At 41.8% G+C, this 27,169-nt stretch overlaps 1 protein-coding gene across 1 annotated transcript in view; it reads left to right on the plus strand.

The window, feature by feature from the left end:
* The window catches only part of CEP95 (centrosomal protein 95), a 40,603-nt gene extending 13,925 nt beyond the window's left edge, over window positions 1-26,678 (plus strand). The window contains exons 7-20 of the mRNA XM_003942463.3: window positions 1,108-1,233; window positions 2,431-2,621; window positions 5,517-5,629; window positions 5,818-5,947; window positions 7,166-7,316; window positions 9,830-9,969; window positions 12,319-12,411; window positions 13,155-13,287; window positions 14,435-14,604; window positions 14,721-14,795; window positions 16,158-16,310; window positions 18,101-18,247; window positions 25,771-25,842; window positions 26,341-26,678. Of these exons, the coding sequence (XP_003942512.2) occupies window positions 1,108-1,233; window positions 2,431-2,621; window positions 5,517-5,629; window positions 5,818-5,947; window positions 7,166-7,316; window positions 9,830-9,969; window positions 12,319-12,411; window positions 13,155-13,287; window positions 14,435-14,604; window positions 14,721-14,795; window positions 16,158-16,310; window positions 18,101-18,247; window positions 25,771-25,842; window positions 26,341-26,517 (1,871 nt within the window). The 3' untranslated portion in view covers window positions 26,518-26,678. The remainder of the gene's footprint in view (window positions 1-1,107; window positions 1,234-2,430; window positions 2,622-5,516; window positions 5,630-5,817; window positions 5,948-7,165; window positions 7,317-9,829; window positions 9,970-12,318; window positions 12,412-13,154; window positions 13,288-14,434; window positions 14,605-14,720; window positions 14,796-16,157; window positions 16,311-18,100; window positions 18,248-25,770; window positions 25,843-26,340) is intronic.
* Window positions 26,679-27,169: the final 491 nt, after the last annotated feature.

Raw genomic sequence — 27,169 nt, forward strand, 5'->3', positions numbered from 1 at the left:
GGCAAAGGAAAAAAAGATTTGGAGAGATGCCTTACCAAGGTGTTTGGGTTTGATGTGATAAAAGGGCTTATGGCAGCTTCCTTTCATATTTAGATTTAAAGTGTCAGATAACTATCATATACATTCACAGGCATCTAATTTAGGCTTCAGTTTATGGATCATAAGTTTTTTTTTTTTGACACCAAGTCTTGTCCTATCACCCAGGTTGGAGTACGGTGGCGCAATCTCAGCTCACTGCAACTTCTGCCTCAGCCTCCCAAGCTGCTGGGATTACAAGTGTGTGCCACCACGCCTGGCTGATTTTTGTATTTTTAGTAGAGGTTGGATTTCGCCATGTTGGCTAGGCTGGTCTTGAATTCCTCACCTCAAGTGAGCTGCCTGCCTCAGCCTCCCAAAGTATTAAGATTAAAGGTGTGAGCCACTGCACCTGGCCTGGACCATGAGTCCTTGATTGTGGTACTAGCTAAGACCCTAACTCTGGTGTCTGTTCATACCAAGAGAGGCCCATATAACAGTCAGCGTTTCCACAACTCTGGCACCTCTTTTTCTAAAGCAGAATAATGAAACATTGTGTAAAACTTTGCTTTTAAATTGTATAAATGATTCTGGACTACAAGATGGTGTCTTTCTGATAGCAATTAAAAATTATAATTGATGCTACGACTGGGCACAGTGACTTACACCTGTAATCCCAGCAGTTTGGGAGGCTGAGGTGGGCTGATCACTTGGGGTCAGGAGTTCGAGACCAGCCTAGCCAACATAGTGAAACCCTGTCTCTACTAACAATACAAAAAATGAGCCAGATGTGGTGGTGGGTGCCTGTATTGCCAACTACTTGGGAGGCTGTGGCAGGAGAGTTGCTTGAACCTGGAAGGTAGAGGTTGCAGTATGCCTAGATTGCTCCATTGCACTCCAGCCTGGCAACAAGAGGGAAACCCTATCTCAAAAATAATAATGATGATTGTTTCGAGCAGTCGGACCAACATTACTTCTTTCAACATTATTTAATAATTTTATTTACTGAGTACAGAACTCTTGGCTTTAGTATAATGTTCAGCCAACTATTTTGATAGTTAAAAACTTTACCTTTAATATTTTCTTTCCCAGTTACCCAATGTCCTAATGAAATGCTGCCTGAAAAAGCCTCAGCCTCACCAAGTTCTACATCACATGAAGATCTGTTGTGCCCTTCTCATGTTTTGTCCAAGAATAGGACATCTTTTGTTGAAGACAGTGAGTTGTAACTGGTATTATTTCTTTACACTACTGCTGATAATCATTCTTGGGGCAATCGTTGTTGCTATTAGCCTTTTTACTTTTGTTGATGTATATGAGATCCTTTTTGGTCTTTTTTTTTTTTTTTTTTTTTTTGAGACGGGGTTTCGCTCTTGTTGCCCAGGCTGGAGTGCAATGGCGCAATCTCGGCTCACTGCAACCTCCGCCTCCTGGGTTCAGGCAATTCTCCTGCCTCAGCCTCCTGAGTAGCTGGGATTACAGGCACGCGCCACCATGCTCAGCTAATTTTTTGTATTTTTAGTAGAGACGGGGTTTCACCATGTTGACCAGGATGGTCTCGATCTCTTGACCTTGTGATCCACCCGCCTCAGCCTCCCAAAGTGCTGGGATTACAGGCTTGAGCCACTGCGCCCGGCCCTTTTTGGTCTTATATGATCTTGTAAATGTTTGCTATTAATTATGAGCTCCGATTTCTGCTTAAGATGGTCTATAGTTGCATATTTTTGTATCTACTCTTTTATTATCTAAATTCTTTCCACTCTTTTGTTATAAGACAGTGAGAGTCTCTGATACATAAGTACGTCTATTGGTGGTCTTTATATTATTAGTGAATAACAAAGTATAATAACTGGAAAAACATTCTTATTCCTTATTGTTATCTCTGGGATTTTCATATGGTAGTAATACATAAAGTCATTACTGCCTAACTAGTTTTCTATCATGTGGATGAACCATAATTCGTATAGCATTCTTCAAGCCATTTAAGTTGCTTCCAGGTTTTTATTATTTTAAAGTAACTTTCAGGGAACATTTTTATGGTAATAACATTAAAATTATATCTTGGGCTGGGCGTGGTAGCTCACGCTTGCAATCCCAACACTTTGAGAGGCTGAGGCTGGAGGATTGCTTGAGCTCAGGAGTTCGAGACCAGCCTAGGCAACATAGCAAGACCTCATCTCTATTTTTTTAAAAAAATGAAAAGATTAAAAAAGAAAATTACTATGATTTAATTAGATTCCTGTGTGCTGAGGCTGCATCTCTGGTTTAATTATTTTTTTATGTACTTTGTCTTGATCAAGTTTAAAAATATTTCTAATATGTGAAAACATGTTTATGTATGTGTGTATGTATTTATATAAAATGGTTTATTTCTTAGAATTGCATTGTAACAACCACTTTAATTTGTCTTACTAGTGGAAACCCTTTCTGTGAGGATTCCAAATGCTAGGAAGCTAGGGGAGCCTATCCGAGCAGCTATTCCTTTACATCCACCCTACCACCCTTCAGAACCTCGAGCACCCTGCCCCATAGGAAAAGAATACTTGCATTCAAATCTCTGCTCCCCAGCCATAAATTCTACTGGAGAGTATGTGGAATTTTCTGGGGTAAGTGGAAAAGCTTGCTTTCAGTTGGCTAGAAGTGCACGTGTGTGTGTGTCTGTGTGTGTCTTGGTAATTGACCAGAAGCCTCTGTGTGTGTGTGTGTGTATGTTCGTATTCTTTGTTGAGGAAGCCCTTATATTTAAAGAAGTCTCTGCTAGAATTGTCAGGCATATTGCACTCATCAAAGCATTGTACTTCTTAAAATTGCTTCTGTATACACCCGGACATTCTTGTTCTGGGAAGATAGGAGAAAGATGAATATATATAAAGGGAAATAATAAAAGTCAACATGTAGTGAATGTTTATTTTGTGCCAGGCACAGTTCTGGATACTTAAGGGATACTGAATAATTCCCCAGAACAACTCTGGAGTGGCTACTATGTTTATTTATCATGGGGAAGCTGAGGTAGAGAGGGTAAGGTTACACAACAGTTATAGAGTCAGGATTTGAACTTGGATATTCTGGCTTCAGAGTCCATATTGTGTCCTTAATTTAATAATTTCAAATTTAGAAAACAGAATGGAAAAGAAAATAACCATCCATGCATATTCCCCATTATCCAGCATGAACCACTGTTCATATATTGGCCTATTTACTTCCATTGCAGTAAGCCAAAATTGCGCCACTGCACTCCTGGTCAGTGGTCAACAGAGTCACTGGTCAACAGAGTGAGACTCTGTCTCAAGAAAAATCATTTTTATGTAGTCATCCTGTCCTTATCTTTCTACAAAGAACAGGGCTGGGTGTGGTGCCTCACGCCTGTAATCCCAGCACTTCGGGAGGCTCACTTGTGCTGCAGAGTTTGAGAACACCCTGGGCAGCATAGTGAGACCTTCTCTCTACTAAAAATAAAAAATTAGGCCGGGCGCGGTGGCTCAAGCCTGTAATCCCAGCACTTTGGGAAGCCAAGGCGGGTGGATCACAAGGTCAAGAGATCGAGACCAACCTGGTCAACATGGTGAAACCCCGTCTCTACTAAAAAATACAAAAAAAATTAGCTGGGCATGGTGGCGCGTGCCTATAATCCCAGATACTCAGGAGGCTGAGGCAGGAGAATTGCCTGAGCCCAGGAGGCGGAGGTTGCGGTGAGCCGAGATTGCGCCATTGCACTCCAGCCTGGGTAACAAGAGCGAAACTCCGTCTCAAAAAAAAAAAAAAAAAAAAAATAATAATAATAATAAATTAGCTGGGAGTGGTGGCACATGTCTGTGATCTTAGCTACTTGGTAGGCTGAGCCAGGAGGATTACTTGAGCCCAGGAGCTACTGTAAGCTATGACTGCACTACTGCATTCCGGCCTGGGCAGCAGAGCAAGACCATGTCTCAAAAAGAAAAAAAAGTAAAATAAGAAAAAACAGGCAGATATGTACACAGGGTAGATTTATAAACAGTGATAACATTCTCATTATTTAATAATTCAAAGCATTAAAAGTGCAGAGAGGAAATAAGCATTATTAACATTAGGTGACCACATTCTCAACATTCTATACATCTAAACAGGAGAGTGGATAGATAAAAAGAAGGATTAAAATGGAGTCATAAGAAAATGTTTACTTTTGGAGGAATCATAGTGGTGGTAATGGAGGCAGTTCTGAGTTGGTAATACTCTGTTTCTTGACATGGGTGTCAGTTAAATGGGAGTGTTTGTTTTGAAATATTTCATTGGGCTAGACACACTTATAAAGAAAAAAATGATTATAGTTGCTATTTACTAAAAAGTTGGTTTGCGTTTTTTGGTTTTTTTTTTGAGACAGATTGTTGCTCTGTCACCCAGGCTGGAGTATAGTGATACAATCTGCACCCACTGCAACCTCTACCTCCTGGGCTCAAATGAGTCTCCTGTTTCAGCCTCCTGAGTAGTTGAGACTACAGACACACTTGACACCATGTCTGGCTGGTTTTTTTATGTCTATATATATTTTTAGTTGAGACAGGGTTTTGCCCTGTTGGCCAGGCTGGTCTTGAACTCCTGGTCTCAAGTGATCCGCCTGCCTCCACCTCCCAGAGTGCTGAGATTACAGGCGTGAACCACCACCCCTAGCCTACTAAAAGGTACTGAATTTTACTTTAATAGAAAAAGATAATGAAGTGAAATTAAAGATCTTATTAAACATTAAATAAATGTTTCATTATCACAAGAAGTATTTTCTAGAAGATTATCTCTAAGGCTGAGAAATAAATTTAGCCAGACACTGTGGCTCCCGTCTGTAATTCCAGTACTTTCGGAGGCCAAGGTGGGTAGATCACCTGGGTCAGAAGTTCGAGACCACCTGGCCAACAAGTGAAACCCTGTCTCTATTAAAAATACACACACACACACAAATTAGCCAGGTTTTGTGGCACACGCCTGTAATCCAAGCTACTTGGGAGCTTGAGGCAGTGGAATCACTTAAACCAGGGAGGCGGATCAAGCTATTGCACTCCAGCCTGGGCGACAGAGCAAGACTGTCTCAAAAAAAAACAAATTTAAATGTTATGGGTTTATATATATATTTTGGGGAGTGTTGTCTTTGTTTTAACTATGTTAATTTGGACACCCTTTATTGACTCTTCAAAAGATAACCACTTGAATACTTTCTACTAGTAATCATTTTGTTTTTGTTGCCCTGGTGTAGTGGTTAACCTCTGAAATTTCATATTTAGAACACCTGGCCTGTCTTTTTATTTGAATGGCATCCTCAGCCACATTTTCTCTCTGAGCACAAGTTTCTAGACATTGCTCCAGTCCTTTGGTGTTATTGGGTGTCAATAGGGTCTTTTAACAAATGCACTTCAAAACATGGAGATTGAAGGGACATAGCTTTGTGCCACAGTTTCTTTCTTGTTCACTCCCAAAAAGTTAATGTTTATTTGTAGCTTTTTGAAATCGTTTTTTTTTTTTTTTTCTGTTTTAAATAGGATCTAGATGATAGAGTTTTCTTAACTTCCAAGTGGCCTAATGATAGCAAGCAGGAAGTAGATCCAGCTCAGGTCCAGGGGCCTAGGACAAGGAAGGCTCCCAAAGGAAAAAGGTAACATTACTGCAGACTTCAGTGTTTACAGTCTGTTTGCAAAGGAATTTGAAAATGAAGGGGCATAATCTCCAAATTTAGCTGTGAAGACCAATATGAAATATTTGTTAAAGCATGTATTACAGTTATTTTAGACTAAGTAATATATAGCTAGCTATTTAACTGTCACATGGTCACTTTTATTGCAGAAATGAAAACAGAGCTACAGCCTCATCCTGCAATTCACCTTTCCCCCAGAGGCCAAGAAAGAGATTAACAGAACAAGAATTACATGCTGTTTCAGAGAAACTGTCTCAGCGGCTCTCTGAACTAGATTGGGCAAGTCTTGTTTTTTCATCTATATTGAGATTCCCAAGGATTAAGTTAGAATTTAAGTAATCTCTCAATTGAAAGTGAGGTATTAGAAAATTAGTTGTGTCTTAATAGTTCCTGTGAAAATGTTCCATAAGACAAGCAGGTAGAACAGGAACAGTGATATCTCAGCCTTTCATGATGTAACTAAATTTGGAACAGATTTATCCAAATTTTATTGAATTCTGATGAAAACTAAATCATCGAACATAAATGATAATGTTAAGCCATTTTTCTTTAGATACATCTAGATAGTTTTCCTTTGTCACTAAAGACAGATCTGGGCCAGGTGCAGTGGCTCACACCTTTAATCCTGGCACTTTGGGAGACCAAGGCGGGTGGATCACCTGAGGTCGGGAGTTCAAGACCAGCCCGACCAACATGGAGAAACCCTGTCTCTACTGAAAATACAAAAATTAGCTGGGTGTGGTGATGCATGCCTCTAATCCCAGCTACTTGGGAGGCTGAGGCAGGAGAATCACTTGAACCTGGGAGATGGAGGTTGCCATGATCCGAGATCACACCATTGCACTGTAGCCTGGGCAACGAGAGCAAAACTCCCATCTCAAAAAAAAAAAAAAAAAAAGACAGATCTGGGTATAAAATTGAATGTATCACACACACATTCTGTCGAAATACAATATTACAGTTTTAAGGTATCATTGAATGAATGTTTTAAATCCCTGTGTGACTTACTCTAAAGTTTATTGAAACTTAATGCATAGCACTGATAGACACCTTTTTAAAACTAAACATATATGCCAGGCACGGTGGCTCACCCTTATTCCAACACTTTGAGAGGCTTAGGCAGGCGGATGGATCACTTGAGCCCAGAAGTTTGAGACCAGCCTGGGCAACATGGTGAAACCCCATCTCTACAAAAAATACAAAAATTAGCTGAGCGTGGTGGCATATGCCTATAATCCTGGCTACCAATGTGGCTGAGATAGGAGGATCACTTGAATCCAGGAGGCGGAGGTTGCAGTGAGCCCAGCTAGCACCCCTGCACTCCAACCTGGGTGACATAGCGAGACCCTGTCTCAAAAGTAATAAAACTAAACATGCATAAGCATCTGAAAACTTGTTATTAGTGACTGTCAAAGGAAGCTTTTTAAAGGTTTGTCTACTACAAATTTACCTTCTGCCGAAATCAGTGAAAGGTGTTGAAAAGAATTTTCTCAATAGATGTTAAAAAGTGCCCTGGGTGATCGGATTAAAGAAAAGACTGACCATAAAGAAGATACTGGAAATGAAGAAGTAGAGGATGGAACTGAGGAGACACAGTCTCATCACAGTGATGGCATCATGGAGTATGGGCCAAAGAAGTCAAGGCCAGGTACTTCCCCAGAGACGCTGAAAAGGGGGATATCCATGTGAACTGCTTAGGCAGTTCCATCTGTTTTTATTAACTTACACTCTAATTTTAAATAGTTGAGAAATATATAAAAGGATCAAAAATAATATCAAACACCTGGATCTTCCCCACCTAGAAGTAGTGGGTGTTAACAATTGTATTTGCTTTTGCCTCTTTGTGTTTAGGAAATAAAACAGTAGAAATCCCCTCTGCTCTCCCCACACATCTCTTTCCCCACCCTCAGCACAACCACACTGTCTTCAAGTTGGCGTCTTTTCTTCTTACCATTATTTTTATACTTTTAACAGCCCATACATTATTTGTCTAAACATACTATTGTTTTATGTTGTTTAAAAATTTGCATATTGTATATGTTATTCTGCAACTTGTGTTTTTTTCTGACATTGTCTTAGAAATCTATTTTATGAGGGCCAGGCGCGGTGGCTCAAGCCTGTAATCCCAGCACTTTGGGAGGCCGAGGTGGGTGGATCACAAGGTCAAGAGATCGAGACCATCTTGGTCAACAAGGTGAAACCCCGTCTCTACTAAAAATACAAAAAATTAGCTGGGCATGGTGGCTCATGCCTGTAATCCCAGCTACTCAGGAGGCTGAGACAGGAGAATTGCCTGAACCTAGGAGGCGGAGGTTGCGGTGAGCCGAGATCGTGCCATTGCACTCCAGCCTGGGTAACAAGAGCGAAACTCTGTCTCAAAAAAAAAAAAAATCTATTTTATGTTGATAATTATAGATCCAGTTCATTCATTGTACCTGCAGTGTAACTGAGTCCTTACAGTATAGCAGTTTTGTGTGAGTCTGTATATAGCACTATTCATTTCGCCTACTGTTGGACACGTTTATTGTTTCCCATTTTTATTACTATAAAAATTCTGCAATGAACAGCCTAGAATATGTGCAAGAGTTTCTGTGGGATCTCCATCTAGTAGGATTGCTGGATCATCAGGCCTACATTTCTTCACAGTTGCCAACTTGTCCACCAAAGTGATTGTACTGGTTTATACTTGTATCAGCAGTTTTTGGTTTGTCACCTCTTTGCAAATACTTCCTACTGTTTGATAGGAAGTTGTTCAAATCCAGTTATCCTGTCTTCCACCAACAAAAATCCTGCATGTTTTTCTTCTTTTTTTTTTTTTTTTTTCCTGAGACAGCATCCGCCCTCTGTCACCAAGCTGCAGTGCAGTGGAGCAGTCTCGGCTCACTGCAGCTTCTGCCTCTCAGGTTTAAGCAATTCTCCTGCCTCAGCCTCCTGAATAGCTGGGACTACAGGTGCGTGCTACCATACCCGGCTATTTTTTTTTTTGTATTTTTAGTAGAGATGGGGTTTCAGTATGTTGGCCAGGATGGTCTTGATCTCCTGACCTCATGATCCACCCACCTCGGCCTCCCAAAATGCTGGGGATACAGCTGCGAGCCACCACGCCCAGCCTTACATTTAGTTTTATCTACTTTGGTCATCCCTTGTTTCTTCAGAAATAGTTTTTTTCTGACCCAAAACTTCCTTAACTTTTTCAGTTGTTTTTTACTCCTTCAAGAATGCTCTTTCCTTCTCGTTTCATCTCTCTTCCCTTTAAAATGACTCAGCTAATTTCTAGGCAGCCTCACCCAGGGACCTTCTTCTTTTCTCTTATTATGTACGTACACATGGTATCCTATTGTGAAAACAGATTATAAATTGTTATTTCAGGTAGGTTTTCAGAGAAGAATACATTATGAGCAGCTGTCATTTAAAATAGATTATGCAAGTCAGTTTTTTAAAATACTTCTTAGAATTTAAAATGTGAACGATTTGAATTGAAAGCATGTGAAAAAAATAACAAAGCTCAGGAGAAAATTATTTATAAAGGTACCAAAGTAACTTCTTCAGTCTTAAGGCTATCTTGAAGTGCTTTTCCCACTGGACTCAAACTCTTCTTAACTAGCAGTTGCCCAGACACACCTATAGACAATGGGATGAAAAGTTTTGTAGAAAGAAATGGTTTGTTAGATCTCTTTGGTGGTGTGCAATTAGATTGCTAAGTAGTGAAGAATTGGGACCGCTTAGACAATGCTTAACACATTAACTTTGCTTATAAGCATGTATAATAAGATGGATATGTATGCTTATATCCCACCTTCTCAGGATCCATATAGGTAAAAGGATAGCAGATGCATGGCTCAGATAATTCGCCTTTTCTCTCTTCCCATCTCCAGCCCTGTCACCAAGAGCACTCTCCGTAGTCCTTTGTGCACAGGAGGCATTCCACGTGTTGAATATCCAAAGTTAAATGCAGAGCCTAAGTATTTGAGACAGTATGTATTTGTATGCATTTGTTTATTTATTTGGTGTTACCATACAAATACAAGTTAGTTACAGGAGAGAGTCCCTTTAGCACATTCACTCATCAGTCTCTTTGGATTTAGTAAAAACCAACTTTGGTTTACAGCATAACATTCTGGCTATCAGGAACTAATGTTTTATATCTTTTCTTTGTTGCAGGACTTTCCGTGTGTAGAAGGCCACCCTACAGATCCCATTCACTGTCTCCATCTCCAGTTAACAAACAGAAACAGTCCCACATGGAGAGAAAAAGGCAGCGCAAGCCAAGAGAAACAGATATTTGCCAGTTCCGAGCACAGGTACTTCCTCATCTCTTGACTACCATTGAGCAGTGGGCAATACCGTTTCCCTTCAGACAGATGCTACTGTGAACATGTTGTTGATTTAAGGCTTAAAATCATTAAATATTTATGAGCAGAGTGGATGATAGAGAGCTATATGACATAACTTATGTCCCCATTAGCATAAAATTATACTCATGAAACTCTTAAAAAAAAGAACCTGGCTGGACATAGCTTGGTGTTCCAGTGGATTAAGAAAGAGGAGATCAGGCCAGGCGCGGTGGCTCAAGCCTGTGATCCCAGCACTTTGGGAGGCCGATGCGGGTGGATCACGAGGTCGAGAGATCGAGACCATCCTGGTCAACATGGTGAAACCCCGTCTCTACTAAAAATACAAAACATTAGCTGAGCATGGTGGTGCGTGCCTGTAATTCCAGCTACTCAGGAGGCTGAGGCAGGAGAATTGCCTGAACCCAGGAGGCAGAGGTTGCAGTGAGCCGAGATTGTGCCATTGCACTCCAGCCTGGGTGAAACTCCATCTCAAAAAAAAAAAAAATAATAAATAAGAAAGAGGAGATCAATGTGGGTTGTTATTTTCAGAGTGAGCTTCAGATATGAAGGGAATTTGAGGTAGATCAAACGTGACAGGCCACTTGAGTACAAAGAAGATGAGATCAAGTACCCAAGACAGGAATGAGAGGAGGAGGTTGGTATTCAACAACAAGGAGACTGATAATGATTACCCACGGAGACTTTCCACTGTGGAATGTGGATTTAGAAATGTAGCATGGATTTAGAACACTTAAGATGTTTGCTGTAGTAGGTTTTATAATGTGGTAGGATTTATAATGGCAGAAGACTGTAACTAATTTAGATGTCTTACACTCATTTGTAACTTCCACTCAGGAGAATATCAACATAATTGCAAAAACTTGAGGAAAAAAAAATACATGATGTAAAATTTTATTTTATGTCACAATTACATATGTTAATGTAGATTTGTGGGCTGGGTGCAGTGGCCCAGCACTTTGTGAGGCTGAGACAAGTGGATCACCTGAGGTCGGGTGTTCAAGACCAGCCTGGCCAATATGGTAAAACCCCGTCTCTATTAAAAAGACTAAAATTAAGGCCGGGCGCGGTGGCTCAAGCCTGTAATCCCAGCACTTTGGGAGGCCGAGGCGGGTGGATCACAAGGTCGAGATCGAGACCATCCTGGTCAACATGGTGAAACCCCGTCTCTACTAAAAATACAAAAAATTAGCTGGGCATGGCGGCACGTGCCTGTAATCCCAGCTACTCAGGAGGCTGAGGCAGGAGAATTGCCTGAACCCAGGAGGCGGAGGTTGCGGTGAGCCGAGATCGTGCCATTGCACTCCAGCCTGGGTAACAAGAGCGAAACTCCCGTCTCAAAAAAAAAAAAAAGACTAAAATTAGCTGGGCATGGCAGCACACACCTGTAGTCCCAGCTACTCAGGAGGCTGGGGCAGAAGAATCGCGTGAACTTAGGAAGCAGAGGTTGCAGTGAGCCAAGATTGTGCCACTGCTTCCAGCCTGGGCAACAGATTGAGACTTTTAAAAAAAAGGAAGAAAAAAAACATATATTTGTGATGCAGAGTCTGAAAGGAATTTTTTTTTAAGTGAATGAGCTTAGGCTGGGCTCGGTGGCTCACGCTTGTAATCCCAGCACTTTGGGAAGGCAAGGCAGGCAGAACACGAGGTCAAGAGATTGAGACAATCCTGGCCAACATGGTGAAACCCTGCCTCTACTAAAAATATAAAAGTTAGCTGAGCTTGATGGCACATGCCTGTAGTCCCAGCACTCAGGAGGCTGAGGCAGGAGAATCTTTTGAACCTGGGAGGCAGTGGTTGCAGTAAGCCAAGATTGCACCACTGCATTCCAGCCTGGCAACAAAGTGAGACTCTGACTCAAAAAATAAATACATAAATAAGGGCTGGGCGCGGTGGCTCAAGCCTGTCATCCCAGCACTTTGGGAGGCCGAGGCAGGTGGATCACGAGGTCAAGAGATCGAGACCATCCTGGTCAACATGGTGCAACCCCGTCTCTACTAAAAAATACAAAAAAATTAGCTGGGCATGGTGCCGCGTGCCTGTAATCCCAGCTACTCAGGAGGCTGAGGCAGGAGAATTGCCTGAACCCAGGAGGCGGAGGTTGCGGTGAGCCAAGATCACGCCATTGCACTCCAACCTGGGTAACAAGAGCGAAACTCCGTCTCAAAAATAAATAAATAAATATTAAAATAAAAATAAGTGAATGAGCTTGATATTGTAGGGGTGGCAGGTATCATAGGTGAATTTTTTCCTTCATTTGTATATCTTTTTAATAACATATGACCTTTTTCCTTCTAGGCATTTACTGAAGCATTTGAAAGGGAACTAAGAAGACATAAAGTTCAAGAGAATATTGGACCTCTAGGGATACATGAGGAGGAGGAGGAAACAGTGGGTAAAAGTCTCCACTGTAATAAATGCCATTTGATCAGATGAGTGGGAAGTACAAAGATGATCCTTTTAAAAGAAGAAGGGGCCAGCAGGGCCTTAATCATTAGCTCTTTAGAAAAAGGCGGGATTTCATGTCATGATACAGGATTTTGGCTTATTAATAGGGCATTCAGGTTGCTAAAATATGGCAAGACATGGTACCAAGGAAAACTAGTGTTTTCCCCCTACTTAAAACTTCCATCAGTTTTTAAGGGTTACTTTGACTTAGCAGTTCACCAGGGCTTCATTGCCTTTCAAATAAAGGGTTACAGAAATTAAGTGAAATCATGGGGAAAATGCTTATGCTAAAATACTCGTGAACAAGACAAGATAAAAAGTACAGTATGGTTGCGACTAAACATACTGCACTTGTTTGAGAATTCTCTTAATCTACATGGAAAAAGAGAAGTACATCAAGACATTAACAGTTTTTTTTTTTTAAACATTAATAGTGGTTGTATTTAGGGTGTGGGACTATGGTGACTGAAACTTGATAAAGATTCAGTGCTTTTTCAAATTCCAAGGGATGCCAGAGACCAAAAGATGCCTTTAACTTAGAGTAGATGAATATTAACCAGATTTTACGAATTTTAAGTAAGGTGGTTTGGGGAATAGTTAGCTGTTTTTGTCTATTTGTAATATTTAAGATAAACATATGAAAGAACTATTAGACCTTTTTTTATTGTTTTATATCTGCTTCTAAGGAAAAAATATACACAGAAGAAGCTGTTCGTAAAGGAACTCCAGAATGTAGTCAGCCCTGGAAGATTCACTCTAGAAAAACCACAACTGAAAGTCCAAGAGGTGGCCTCCCAAAGCCAAATAAAGCAGTTCCAAGTAAGAACCACAGAATTGTATTTATGGAAAACTGACAGCCTTTGAAAGCGTGTGCAACATTCCAAGGACACAGCACTGAACGCTAACATCCATCGATTAGCAGAAGAAGGTTTTTTAATCACTGCCATGTGGCTGGTTTTCTACAGAGAGCTAAAACTCTTCAATAAGGAAGTATCTTAGGGAGGCCTATATATTGGCACCCAAGAAATGCCAGGAGTGCCAACCGCTGCTCCAACTTTAGCCTCATTCCTGTGTTTACTCACTCTGGCTCCCTTTTTGTCTGTTTCTGGGAAGTTGGTAGAATGAAGGGGATGCTCCAGGGCAAGCTGATGGCCTGTCCATTTCCTGTATATATATATATTTTTTGGTTTGAAGACGGAGTTTGACTCTCGTTGCCCAGGCTGGAGTGCAGTGGCACAATCTTGGCTTACTGCAGCCTCTGCCTCCTGAGTTGTAGCAATTCTGCTTCAGCCTTCCTAAAGTAGCTTGCATTACAGGCACCTGCGACCCCACCTGCCTAATTTTTGTATTTTTAGTAGACACGGGGTTTTACCATGTTGGCCAGGCTGGTCTTGAACTCCTGACCTCAAGTGATCCACCTGCCCCAGCCTCCCAAAGTGCTGGGATTACAGGTGTGAGCCACCCTGCCCAGCCACCTCCTGTATATTGACCATGCCAATGGGTGTAACGTCCTCTTATAAGGAAACAAAGTCATAGAAATGTCAGGCTTCCAGTTACACCCCAGTGACTGCTGGCCTCCCTGCTGTATCCTGCAACTTCTTTACAGGATAAAAAAGACCAGAGACTTTTTCTTCTAAGCACTTGCCTACTAGGAATGTTGAGGAGTCTTCTGTGTTACCATATGTAAGGAAGCTACCCACATGCACTGAAGCAGCTGAGGAATTAGGATAGACTTCCCAGGACCAGCATGGCATCAGTCAGAAGTATTGAGCTTATTTTTATCCTTACCAGTAGTTGGCTTACTCCAATCAGAGACAGAATGCAAATTGTTATAATAAGTACATTTAGAATTGTTCTTTTCAGGATTAAAACCACATCACTTACATAAGCTTCGATCTACCAGGGATGTTGGATGATAGTTTTGTCCAAAAGGCTTAGATTAAGAGCATCTTCTTTTACCTTGCAGTGAAAGTAAGTGAACACAGTCTCCTGCCCCTTATGCTGGAGCAGTTTCCATTTCTCTATGTTTCTGGCCCAACACTAAGCAAAATGTGGAAACAGCAAATTGCACAGGTTGAACAGCTTAAAAGAGAGGCATGTAGAGAAAATCGATCAAAGAGGAAACTCCAAGATGAAGTAAGTTACTGTAATCCTTAAGCGTAGGAATTTAAGTCAGAAAAGAGAAGAGCTTATCCTTGAGAATTGAGTGACCAGCATTATTAACCTACTTGCCTTTGTGTCCCCCCATAAAGATAGAAGAAGCCCTAAGAAGGCATGACCTTCTTACTACCCTTGTCAAGAAAGAATACGAACACAACAAGAGACTGGTATGTTGGGTATTATGATTTTATTGTTATGTTCATTGCCTTTATTTGTGCTAGCTGGGCAACAGTCCCGTAAACTCTTAACCTCTAACACCTGCATGTGGAATTTTGTCTAGGTCTTTAACCAAAATTGATAGCCGATGCCTGTAATCCCAGCACTTTGGGAAGCTTTGGTGAGAGGATCACTTGAGCTCAGCAGTTAGAGACCAGCCTCACCAACATAGTGGGACACTGTCTTAAAAACATATATATGGGCGTGGAAAAAAATGAGCCTGGCATGGTGGAGTTTGCCTGTGGTCGCAGCTACTTGGAAGGCTGAGGTGGGAGAATCACTTGAGCCTGGGAGGGCTGCAGTGAGTTGTGATCTTGTTACTGCATTCCAGCCTGGGTCCCACAGTGAGACCCTGTCAACAACAAATCACACACAGACCAAAAATAAGGCAGAGGGAAGAGCTAGGTACTTTGTATGCAGTTTCAGTTAGTCTTTATTGTAACGTATTAGAGATGTTTTCTATGGAATGAAAACCCTGAAGCTTTGAGGTCTTAAGTAGCTTGTTCTGGGTCTCACTGATAAGCAAGGGACACAGCTGAGATTTTAATCCAGTTCTGTCTATGGAACCCCATGGACCCCTCCTCTAGGTCCCAGTTGGCTGAACTTGGTGCTGTTTGCCCTCTCCCATCCTCTCAGGTCCCAAGTAGAGAGCTGCGAGACTTATCAGCCTCCATTGTAATTTTGAGTATGAATTGTACTTAGAGAATTAGGAAGGGAGAGGACAGAGGTCAGAAACAGTTTGCCAAAGGAAGAGATTTTAAAACCTTTACCTGAGTGTGAAGTAGAAATAAGTCATAAGAACTGTAATACTAAACAGTTCTGGACACATCTCAGGAACTGTGTGTGGTATTTTACTATGTGGGGAAAAAAACACAAATATCTGAAAAACCTACCGAGGAGACTTTATGTACGTGACCTCATTTCATCTTCACTCCTTTGTCAGATACTGTCTAATTTCCTTAGCTTTTGCCTAATTAAACACTCCTGACAACTCAAGCTCTGCTTGAAAGTCTGGGTGTGTCATTTTCCTACTCCTTGTGAGCCGGCATCTGGATCAGCTTTGTTAGCAGCCTTGTGGTGGCATGGGGCCATGAGCTCTCAGTTCCAGAAGAGTACCAAGGATCACTGCCACCCTCTGCCGTGGCGGGGGCTTTTTGGAACTGCTCTTCAGATTGAGGTGATGAAGCTGCCCCACACACCTGGCTTATGTAAGCCTGAAGACATCATGGTGGGGAGTGGGGCAGTTGAGAATGTTGGAGTCTGCATTCATCTTGTCCTTACCCCACTCTTCCCATCCCCTTTCCCTTTCTCAGCAAGACTTCAAGGACTGCATTTATAGACAGAGGTTGACCCAATCAAAGATAAAAGAAAATCGACAGGCAGTTGTTCGTGCTCGAAAATATTACGATGATTATAGAGTTCAGTTGCGTGCAAAAATGATGAGGATGAGGACCCGGGAAGAAATGGTAAGTCTGGCTTTTCTGTCCAGCCCTGTTATGAAGGTGAATTTGTAACATTTCAGAACCACCTTCTCGGTTTGTGACTCTTGCCCAAATTTGAATCCAGAATCTCTGTCAAAATCCTACAGTGCTGGCCTGAGTTCAGCTTGGCCATGCTTCCTTTCCTTATTCCATTGTGCATTCCAGTCTGTTCTCATTCTTTGTGTCCCTCATCTTAATGTGAAGTCTTACTTCCTCCCCACCTCCTACACGTCACAGGCACTTCTCCAGTTAATCTGCTTTAGAGGTTTGGGAACATGTTGTAAGAGAGAGGAATTTGAGGTACAATAACATGACTTCAGATTCCACATGAAATCAGGAATAGTGACAAACAGCTGTGTTATCAGGGGTTTCCACAAGGTATTTCTGTGTCATCTTAGTCAGGCTGAAATGATTAACCTTTTGTGATCCCAAGCTAGCAGTAACTTTTTATCTGTAAAATTAATTTAGTAATTATAGTTAACTAGATTAAATACTTGAAAACATTTCTACAGGAAGATACTTTTAAGGCTTTGAGGAGAGGGTAAGTACTTGTCTAAGGTAATAGATAGCTCATGAATGCATTGCCATTAGAACCAGTTTTTCTATCTAGAAGTCACACTGCTGAAAGGAGGACAGGTGGGCATATCCAAGCCCTTTGAACAGTGTGTTTTCCAGTGGCCTACCAGATGATCACTCCCCCCTCCTCAGTTATGTACATGTGTAGGTGTGGCAGGTTTCTGCTCTGATGTTCTTTCCCTGTGTACAGTACTCGGACTGTACATGGCTGCTTGAGAATGCTTCTATGAAGGCTGTAAAGAATCTGTGATACATGAAAAGATAATGAACACCTTAGTCAATAGGGAGATACAAATCAGAACCGCAGTGAGAAACACCTCTCACACTCACTAGAGTGGCTAAAATAAGGACAAGTTGGCAAGGCAAAGGGGAAACAACCCAAAGTATCCATCAATTGATGCATGGATAAACAATGTGTATTCATTCCTACAGTACGATGTTACTTGGCAATAAAACGGAATGAAGTATTCATACAGACTGCAGTATAGATAAATCTTGAAAGCAGTTGGAGTATATCAAAGAAACCAAGTATGAAAGACCACAAATTACATGATTGCATTTATAGGAAGTGTCGAGAATATGGAAATCCATGGAGACAGAAAGTAGACAGACTGGTGACTGTCAGAGGCTATGAACTGGGACAGGGAGTGACCGCTAGTCAGTATAGGGTTTTTTGGGGGGTGGTAAAAATGTTCTGTAGTTAGCGGTGATGTTTGCACAATTGACTGTAATAAAATATCCTGAATTATTGATTTTAAAAGGGTGAGGCTGGGCGCAGTGGCTCACGCCTGTAATCTCAGCAGTTTGGGAGGCTGAGGTACAAGGATAGCCTGGGCAATACAGTGAGACCTCATCTCTACAAAAAATTAAAAATTTAGCCAGGCATGGTGGCATATGCCTGTAGTCCCAGCTACTCAGGCAGCCAGGGAGGTGAGGGAGAAATGCTTGAGCCTGAAGGTCAAGGCTGTAGTGAGCTATGACTGTACCCCTTACACTCCATCCTGGGTGACAGAGCACTAATACCCTGTCTCAACAAAAGGAGGTAAATTTTATGATACGTGAATAATATCTGAATAAAACTAATATTTAAAAAAATCTTTGTGAAATGCAATCAGTGTATATTGCTAGTTAGGCAAAATTATTATATTCCTCAGTGAGAGCTCAGCATGACTTTGTTTTTCTGATTAAATAACTTACAGATATTTAAGAAACTGTTTGAAGAGGGTTTAAACATTCAGAAGCAAAGATTACGAGACCTAAGAAACTATGCTAAAGAAAAGCGAGATGAACAAAGGAGACGCCACCAGGATGAATTGGACTCCATGGAGAACTACTATAAAGACCAGGTGGGCTCCTGTCACTTGCTTATGCTATTGTGCTTAGTCCTGATCACTTGCACTTGTGGCAAAACTTGCTTAGTCTGTTGACAGTAAACCTACATTTGTTAACAGAAGTTTGCACTCTACAGATTCGAGGACCCCATTTTCTTTTCTTTTCTTTTTTTTGAAGTTCTGAGGTACATGTGCAGAACGTGTAGGTTTGTTACATGGGTATACATGTGCCATGGTGGTTTGCTGCATCTATCCCACCATCATCTACATTAGGTATTTCTCCTAATTCTATTATCTCCCCACCTCCTGCTATTCCTCCTCTAAACCGCCCCCCCACCCCCCAACAGGCCCCGGTGTGTGATATTCCTCTCCCAGTGTCCATGTGTTCTCATTGTTCAATACCTATTTTAAGTGAGAACATGTGGTGTTTGGTTTTCTGTTCGTCAGTTTGCTAAGAATGATAGTTTCCAGCTTCATCCATGTCCCTGCAAAGGACATGAATGCATCCTTTTTTATGGCTGCATAGTATTCCATGGTGTGTATGTGCCACACTTTCTTTATCCAGTCTATCATTGATGGGCATTTGGATTGGTTTCAAGTCTTTACTATTGTAAACAGTGCCATAGTAAACGTACATGTGCATTGTGTCTTTATAACAATTTGTAATTCTTTGGGTATATACCCAGTAATGGGATTGCTGGGTCAAATGGTATTTCTAGTTCTAGATCCTTGAGGAATTGCCACACTGTCTTCTACAGTGGTTGAACTAATTTAAGGGTTCCTGTTTGTCCACGTTCTCTCCAGCATCTGTTGCCTCCTGATGTTTTTTTGTTTTTTTGAGACGGAGTTTCGCCCTTGTTACCCAGGCTGGAGTGCAATGGCGCGATCTCGGCTCACCGCAACCTCCGCCTCCTGGGCTCAGGCAATTCTCCTGCCTCAGCCTCCTGAGTAGCTGGGATTACAGGCATGTGCCACCATGCCCAGCTAATTTTTTGCACTTTTAGTAGAGACGGGGTTTCACCATGTTGACCAGGATGGTCTCGATCTCTCGACCTCGTGATCCACCCGCCTCGGCCTCCCAAAGTGCTGGGATTACAGGCTTGAGCCACCGCGCCTGGCTGCCTCCTGATGTTTTAATGATTGCAATTCTAACTGGCATGAGATGGCATCTCAGTGTGGTTTTGATTTGCATTTCTCTAATGACTATGGTGATGATGAGCTTTTCTTCATGTTTGTGGGCTGCATAAATGTCTTCTTTTGAAAAGTGTCTATTCATATCCTTCACCCACTTTTTGATGGGGTTGTCTTTTCATTTTTGTTTGTATTTTTAGTAGAGATGGGGTTTCACCATGCTAGCCAGGCTGGTCTTGAACACTTGACCTCAGGTGATTTGCCCCCCTCCCAAAGTGCTGGGATTACAGGCATGAACCACTGTGCCTGACATGTTTGTTTTTTTCTTATAAATTTAAGCTCATTGTAGATTCTGGATATTAACCCTTTGTCAGATGGGTAGATTGCAAAACTTTTGCCATTCTGTTGGTTGCTGGTTCATTCTAATGATATTTTGCTGTGCAGAAGCTCTTAAGTTCAATTAGATCTCATTTGTCTATTTTGGCGTCTGTTGCCATTGCTTTTGATGTTTAGTCATGAAATCCTTGCCTATACCTGTGTCCTGAATGGTATTGCCTATGTTTTCTTCTAGGGTTTTTGTGGTGTTAGGGCTTATGTTTAAATCTTTAATCCATCTGGAGTTAATTTGTCTCCAAAAAGGGATTTACTTTCTGCTTTCTGCATATTGCTAGCCAGTTTTCCCAACACCATTTATTAAATAGGGAATTTTTCCCCATTGCTTGTTTTTGTCAGGTTTGTCAAAGATCAGATGGTTGTAGATGGGTGAGATTATTTCTGAGGCCTCTGTTCTGTTCCATTGGTCTACATCTCTATTTTGGTACCAGTACCATGCTACCATGCTGTTTTGATTGCTGTACCCTTGTAGTATAGTTTGAAGTCAGGAAGCATGATGCCTCTAGCTCTCCCCCCCCCCCGCTTAGCTATACAGGCACTTTTTTGGTTCCATGTGAAGTTTAAGGTGGTTTTTTCCAATTCTTTGAAAGTCAATAGTAGCTTAATGGGGAGAGCACTGAATCTGTTAAATTACTTTGGTTGTTATGGCCATTTTCATGATATTGATTCTTCCTAACCATGGGCATGGAATGTTTTTCCATCTGTTTGTGTCCTCTCTCATTTCCTTGAGCAGTGGGTTTGTAGTTCTCCTTGAAGAGGTCCTTCACATCCCTTGTTGCATTCCTAGGTATTTTACTCTGTTTGTAGCAATTATGAATGGGAGTTCACTCATGATTTGGCTATTTGTCTGTTACTGGTATATAGGAATGCTTGTGATTTTTGCACAATGATTTTGTATTCTGAGACTTTGCTGAAGTTGCATATCAGCTTAAGGAGATTTTGGGCTGAGATGATTCGGTCTTCCAGTTACACAGTCATGTTGTCTGCAAATAGAGGCAATTCTATTCAATTAGGAAAAGACTTCCTCTTTTCCTAATTGAATACCCTTATTTCTTTTTCTTGCCTGATTGCCCACAGGACAGAACTTCCAATACTATGTTGAATATGAGTAGTGAGAGAGGGCACCCTTGTCTTGTGCCAATTTTCAAAGGGAATGCTTCCAGTTTTTTCCCATTCAGTATGATATGGCTGTGAGTTTGTCATAAATAGCTCTTAGTATTTTGAGATACGTTCCATTGACACCTAGTTTATTGAGAGTTTTTACCATAAAGGGCTATTGAATTTTGTCGAAGGCCTTCTCTGCATCTGTTGAGATAATCATGTGGGTTTTGTCTTTGGTTCTGTTTATGTGATGGATTATGTTTCTAGATTTGCATATGTTGAATCAGCATTGCATCCCAGGGATAAAGCTGACTTGATAGGTTGGATAAGCTTTTGGACATGCTGTTGGATTCAGTTAGCCAGTATTTTATTATTTTTGCATCAGTGTTCATCATGGATATTGGCCTGAAATTTCTTTTTTAATTGTGTCTCTACCAGGTTTTGTTATCAGGATGATGTTAGTCTCATAAAATGAGTTACGGGGAGGATTCCCTTTTTTTGTATTGTTTGGAATAGTTTCAGAAGAAATGGTACCAGCTCTTCTTTGTACCTCTGGTAGAATTCAGCTGTGAACCCATCAGGTCTTGGACTTTTGGTTGGTAGGCTGCTGCCTCAATTTCAGACCTTGTTATTGGTCTGTTCAGGGATTCAGCTTCTTCCTGGTTTTGTCTTGGGAGGGTATAAATGTCCAGGAATGTATCCGTTTCCTCTAGATTTACTGGTTTATTTGCATAGAGTTGTTTGTAATAATCTCTGATGGTAGTATTTCTGTGGGATTGGTGGTGGTGTCCCCTTTATCATTTTTTATTGCATCTATATACTTTTTATTGCACCTTCTCTCTTATGTTTTTTATTAGTCTGGCTAGTGGTCTATTGTGTTGGTCTTTTCTAGACCAACCAGCTTCTAGATTTACTGATTTTTTTTAAGGTTTTTTTGTGTCTCTTATCTCCTTCAGTTCTGCTCTGATCTTAGTTATTTCTTGTCTTCTGCTAGCTTTTGAATTTGTTTGATCTTGCTCCTCTAGTTCTTTTAACCGTGACATTAGGGTGCTGATTTTAGATCGTTCCTCGCTTTTCTTGTGGGCATTTAGTGCTATAAATTTCCGTCTAGACACTGCTTTAAATGTGTCCCCCAGAGATTCTGGTACGTTGTATCTTCGTTTTCATTGGTTTTGAAGAACATTTTTATAGCTGTCTTCATTATTTACCCAGTAGTCTTTCAGGAGCAGGTTGTTCAGTTTCCATGGAGTTGTGCGGTTTTGAGTGCGTTTCTTAATCCTGAGTTCTAATTTGATTGCATTGTGGTCTGAGAGATTGTTATTATTTCCATTCTTTTGCATTTGCTAAGGAGTGACTTACTTCCAATTATGTGGTCAATTTTAGAGTAAGTGCTATGTGATGCTGAGAGGAATATATAGTCTGTGGATTTGGGGTGGAGAGTTCTGTAGATGTCTTTAGGTCTGCTCGGTCTAGATCTGAGTTTAAGTCCTGGATATCCTTGTTAATTCTGTCTCGTTGATCTGTCTAATATTGACAGTAGGATGTTAAAGTTTCCCACTGTTACTGTGTGGGAGTCTAAATCTCTTGGTAGGTTACATTAAGAACTTGCCGTATGTATCTGGGTGCTCCTGTAGTGGGTACATACATACTTAGGATAGTTAGCTCTTCTTGTTGCATTGATCTCTTTACCATTATGTAATGCCCCTCTTTGTCTCTTTTGATCTTTGTTGGTTTAAAGTCTGTTTTATCAAAGACTAGGATTGCAACCCCTGCTTTTTTTTGCTCTCCATTTGCTTGGTAAATCTTCCTCCATCCAGCCTATGTGTGTCTTTGCATGTGAGATGGGTCTTCACTCTTTATCCAATTTGCCAGTCTTTTGATTGGGGTGTTTAGCCCATTTACATTTAAGGTTAATATTGTTTTTTTTTTTTTTTTTTTTTTTTGAGACGGAGTTTCGCTCTTGTTACCCAGGCTGGAGTGCAATGGCGCGATCTCGGCTCACCGCAACCTCCGCCTCCCGGGTTCAGGCAATTCTCCTGCCTCAGCCTCCTGAGTAGCTGGGATTACAGACATGTGCCACCATGCCCAGCCAATTTTTTTTTGTATTTTTAGTAGAGACGGGGTTTCACCATGTTGACCAGGATGGTCTCGATCTCTCGACCTCGTGATCCACCCGCCTCGGCCTCCCAAAGTGCTGGGATTACAGGCTTGAGCCACCGCGCCCGGCCAGACCATTGCACAATATTGTTATGTGTGAATTTGATCCTGCCATTTTGATGCTAGCTGGTTGTTTTGCCCATTAGTTGATGCAGTTTCTTCATAGTGTCAATGGTCTTTATAGTTTTTGCAGTGGCTGGTACTGGTTGTTCCTTTCCATGCTGAGTGCTTCCTTCAGGAGCTCTTATGAGGCAGGCCTGGTGGTGACAAACTCTCTCAGCAGTTGCTTGTCTGTAAAGGATTTTATTTCTCCTTCACATATGAAGCTCAGTTTGGCTGGATATGAAATTCTGGGTTGAAAATTATTTTCTTTTAAGGATGTTGAGTATTGCCCCCACTCTCTTCTGGCTTGTAGGGTTTCTGCAGAGAGATCTGCTGTGAGTCTGATGGGCTTCCTTTTGTGGGTGAACCTGACCTTTCTCTCTGGCTGCCCTTAGCATTTTTTCCTTCATTTCAACCCTGGTGAATCTGATGATTATGTGCCTTGGGGTTGCTCTTCTCTAGGAATATCTTTGTGGTGGCCTCTGTTTCCTGAATTTGCGTTTTGGGCTGCCTTGCTAGGTTGGGGAAGTTCTCCTGGATAATATCCTGAAGAGTGTTTTCCAGCTTGGATTCATTCTTCCTGTCACATTCAGGTACCCTCATAAAACGTAGATTTGGTCTTTTCACATAATCCCATATTTCTTGGAGGCTTTGTTCATTTCTTTTCACTTTTTCTCTAATCTTGCCTTCTTGCTTTATTTCATTGAGTTCATCTTCAGTCTCTAATATCCTTTCTTACGCTTGATCCGTTTGGCTATTAAAACGTGTGTATGCTGTGTTTTTCAGTTCCATCAAGTTCTTTATGTTCTCTGTGCTGGTTATTCTAGTTAGCATTTCATCTGACCTTTTTTCAAGGTTCTAAGTTTCCTTACATTGGGTTAGAACATGCTCCTTTAAGCTCAGAGAAGTTTGTTATTACCCACTTTGAGAAGCCTACTTCTGTCAATTCATCAAACTCATTCTCCATCCAGTTTTGTTCCCTTGCTGGTGAGGCATTGTGATCCTTTAGAGGAGAAGAGGCATTCTGGTTTTTGGTGATTTCAGCATTTTTGCACTGATTTCTTCGCATCTCTGTGGATTTATCTACCTTTGGTCTTTGAAGTTGGTGACTTTTGGATGGGGTCTCTGAGTGGACGTCCTTTCTGTTGATGTCAAAGCTATTTCTTTCTGTTAATTCTCCTTCTGACAAACAGGCCCCTCTGCTGCAGGTCTACTGGAGTTTGCTGGAGGTCCACTCTAGACCCTTCTTGCCTGGGAATCACCTGTGGGGGCTACAGAACAGCAGAGATTGCTGCCTGTTCCTTCCTCTAGTAGCTTCGTCCCAGAAGGGTACCTGCAAGATGTCAGCCAGAGCTCTCCTGTATGAGTGACTCCCAATCAGGAATAAATGGAGGTCAGGGAGCCACTTGAAGAGGCAGTCTGTCCCACAGCTGAAGTGCTGTGCTGGGAGATCTGTTGCTCCCTTCAGAGCTGCCAGGCAGGGATGTTTTAAGTCTGCTGAAGCAAACCCCACAGCCGCCCCTTTGCCCAGCAAGAAGGGAGTCTAGTCACTATCTGCCTGCAGAGGCCTTGCTGAACTGCCATGGGCTCCACCCAGTTGCTGTGTAAACTTTCCTGGGACTTTGTTTCCACAGGCAAGGTTAAAACTGCCTACCCAAGCCTCAGCAATGGTGGACGCCGCTCCCCCTATGGAGCTCATATTCTCAGGCTGAGCTCCAGCTGCTGTGCTGGCTGCAAGAATTTCAGGCCAGTGGATCTTAGCTTGCTGGTCTTTGTTGGGGTGGAACCCGCCAAGCCAGATCACTTGGCTCCCTGGCTTCAGCCGCCTTTTTTACAGAGAAATGAACAGTTCTGTCTTGCTGGTGTTCCAGGTGCAACTGGGTATGAGAACAAAAAAAAAAATGCAGCTAAAACGGCTGCCCAGTTTTGTGCTGGAAACCCGGAGTGCTGGTGTTGTAGGCACCAGAGGGAATCTCCTGCTCTGCGGGGTTGTAAAGACCATGGGAAAAGCCCAGTTTCTAAGCCAGAGCATCAGTGTGTCCAGAAAAATCCCCAATGGCTTCCCTTGGCTAGGAGAGGGAGTTGTCCAGCCCCTTGTGCTTCTCAGGTGAGTTGACAGCCCACCCTGCTTCAGCTTGTCGTCCTCGGGTTGCACCCACTGTCTAAACAGTCCCAATGAGATGAACCTGGTTACCTCAGTTGGAAATGTGGAGATCACTCACGTTCTGGCTTGCTCTCACTGGGAACTGTGGACCGGAGCTGTTCCTATTTAGCCATCCTGGCAGAAGTTGTTTTTTTTTTTTTTTTTTGAGATGGAGTCTCATTCTGTCAGTTACCAGGCTGGAGTGCAGTGGCGCAATCTCAGCTCACTGCAACCTCTGCCTCCTGGGTTCAAGCAATTCTTCTGCCCCAGCCTCCCAAGTAGCATCTCCTGACCTTGTGATCTGCCTGCCTTGGCTTCCCAAAGTGCTAGGATTACAGGCGTGAGCTACCACGCCCAGCTGGACCCCATTTTAAAGATTGAAATTTAAAATCAAATAATATTGCCCTATTTCCATTACAACGATTTTAAGCCTATGAACATTAAGAAATGTTACATTTGGACTACAAACATTAAATATTTAAGATCTGATTTTTTTCTTCCTTATCAACAGTTTTCATTGCTGGCAGAAGCCATATCACAGGAACATCAAGAACTTAAAGCCAGAGAGAAATCTCAGGCCCAGGTAATAATTAAAAAGATAGGAGTCAAGTCAGATGCTGCGTGGCAACTGTTTCTGTCAACAAGGGACCTCAGACACTGGTGGTTGCAGCAGTAGGCTACACCATAAAGCCCAGGTGTGCAGTGACTGTACCACCACCTAGGTTTGTGTAAGCACACTGACATTTTGCACAGTAATGAAATCACTTAATGATACATTTCTTGGAACATATCTGCATCATTAAGTGACACACGACAATTTATTTGCATTTTTAGGAACTAGAAAACAAATGTATTATGCCTTTAAAGGGAATGAAGAGAAGACAAATAAGGAAATCCATCTATGACCCAAGACATTTTTATCCTATGATTTTAACTTTAGTTAGGTCTCTGTGGGAACTGCTGCTAGATTGTTAAAATTTTTGGAGGAGTTTGATTAGCTGGAAGGTGGAGAGGGAACAACAGTAGATGAGGGCCTGGATAAGTGCTGTGAATAGCGGGATGACATGCCTTCTCTTTTCAGACTTTATATAAGGTGAAGAGGGAGCTGAGATCTAAGATGGAGAAGGAAATTCAGCAACTGCAGGACATGATAACACAGAATGACGATGATGTTTTCTTCCGGGAACTGGAAGCTGAGCGCTTCAGATCTCGGCTTCAGCTGGCTTCCTTTCAGTACAGTAAAAGTCCCTTGCTATGAGGCAAGACATGCTCATAGGTGAGGGTTTTGGAGGCCTTTCCCAGGACAGAGCTAGAATTGACCCAGTAAACAGTGTGAGTCAGAAAAAAATCATTTTCAAATGCTATTTTCATTCCAGTACTTAAGATTTTTTTAAATAAAAACTATTTTCTAAAACCTTGTTGATTTTGAATTTATGACCTAATATCTAAAAGGAGATAATCTTCATTAGTTGTATTTGTGCTAAAGTAATTAACAAGCCTTGTTTGAACAGCCAACTCCTGAAGCCTATTGCTTTAAGTCAAAAAAATAATTTAGAATTAGCACTTGAGGATAAAAAAATACATATTTGACTCATTAATTGGAAAACAAAGGTGGGTGGTTATCAGAGGCGGGCCTTGGAGAACAGTTGACAGTACTGTATTATGTGTAGGCTTTTTTTTTTTTAAAGACGGAGTCTCCCTGTGTCGCCTATGCTGGAGTGCAGTGGCACGATCTTGCCTCCCTGCAGCCTCCCCCTTCCAGGTTCAAGCGATTCTCCTGCCTCAGCCTCCTGAGTAGCTGGCATTACAGGCATGCACCACTATGCCCAGCTAATTTCATATTTTTAGTAGAGACGGGGTTTCACCATGTTGGCCAGGCCGGTCTCGAACTCTCGACCTCAGGAGATCTG

This window comes from Saimiri boliviensis, chromosome 17 (assembly GCF_048565385.1).
Source record: "Saimiri boliviensis isolate mSaiBol1 chromosome 17, mSaiBol1.pri, whole genome shotgun sequence".
In the NCBI taxonomy this organism is placed as follows: domain Eukaryota; kingdom Metazoa; phylum Chordata; class Mammalia; order Primates; family Cebidae; genus Saimiri; species Saimiri boliviensis.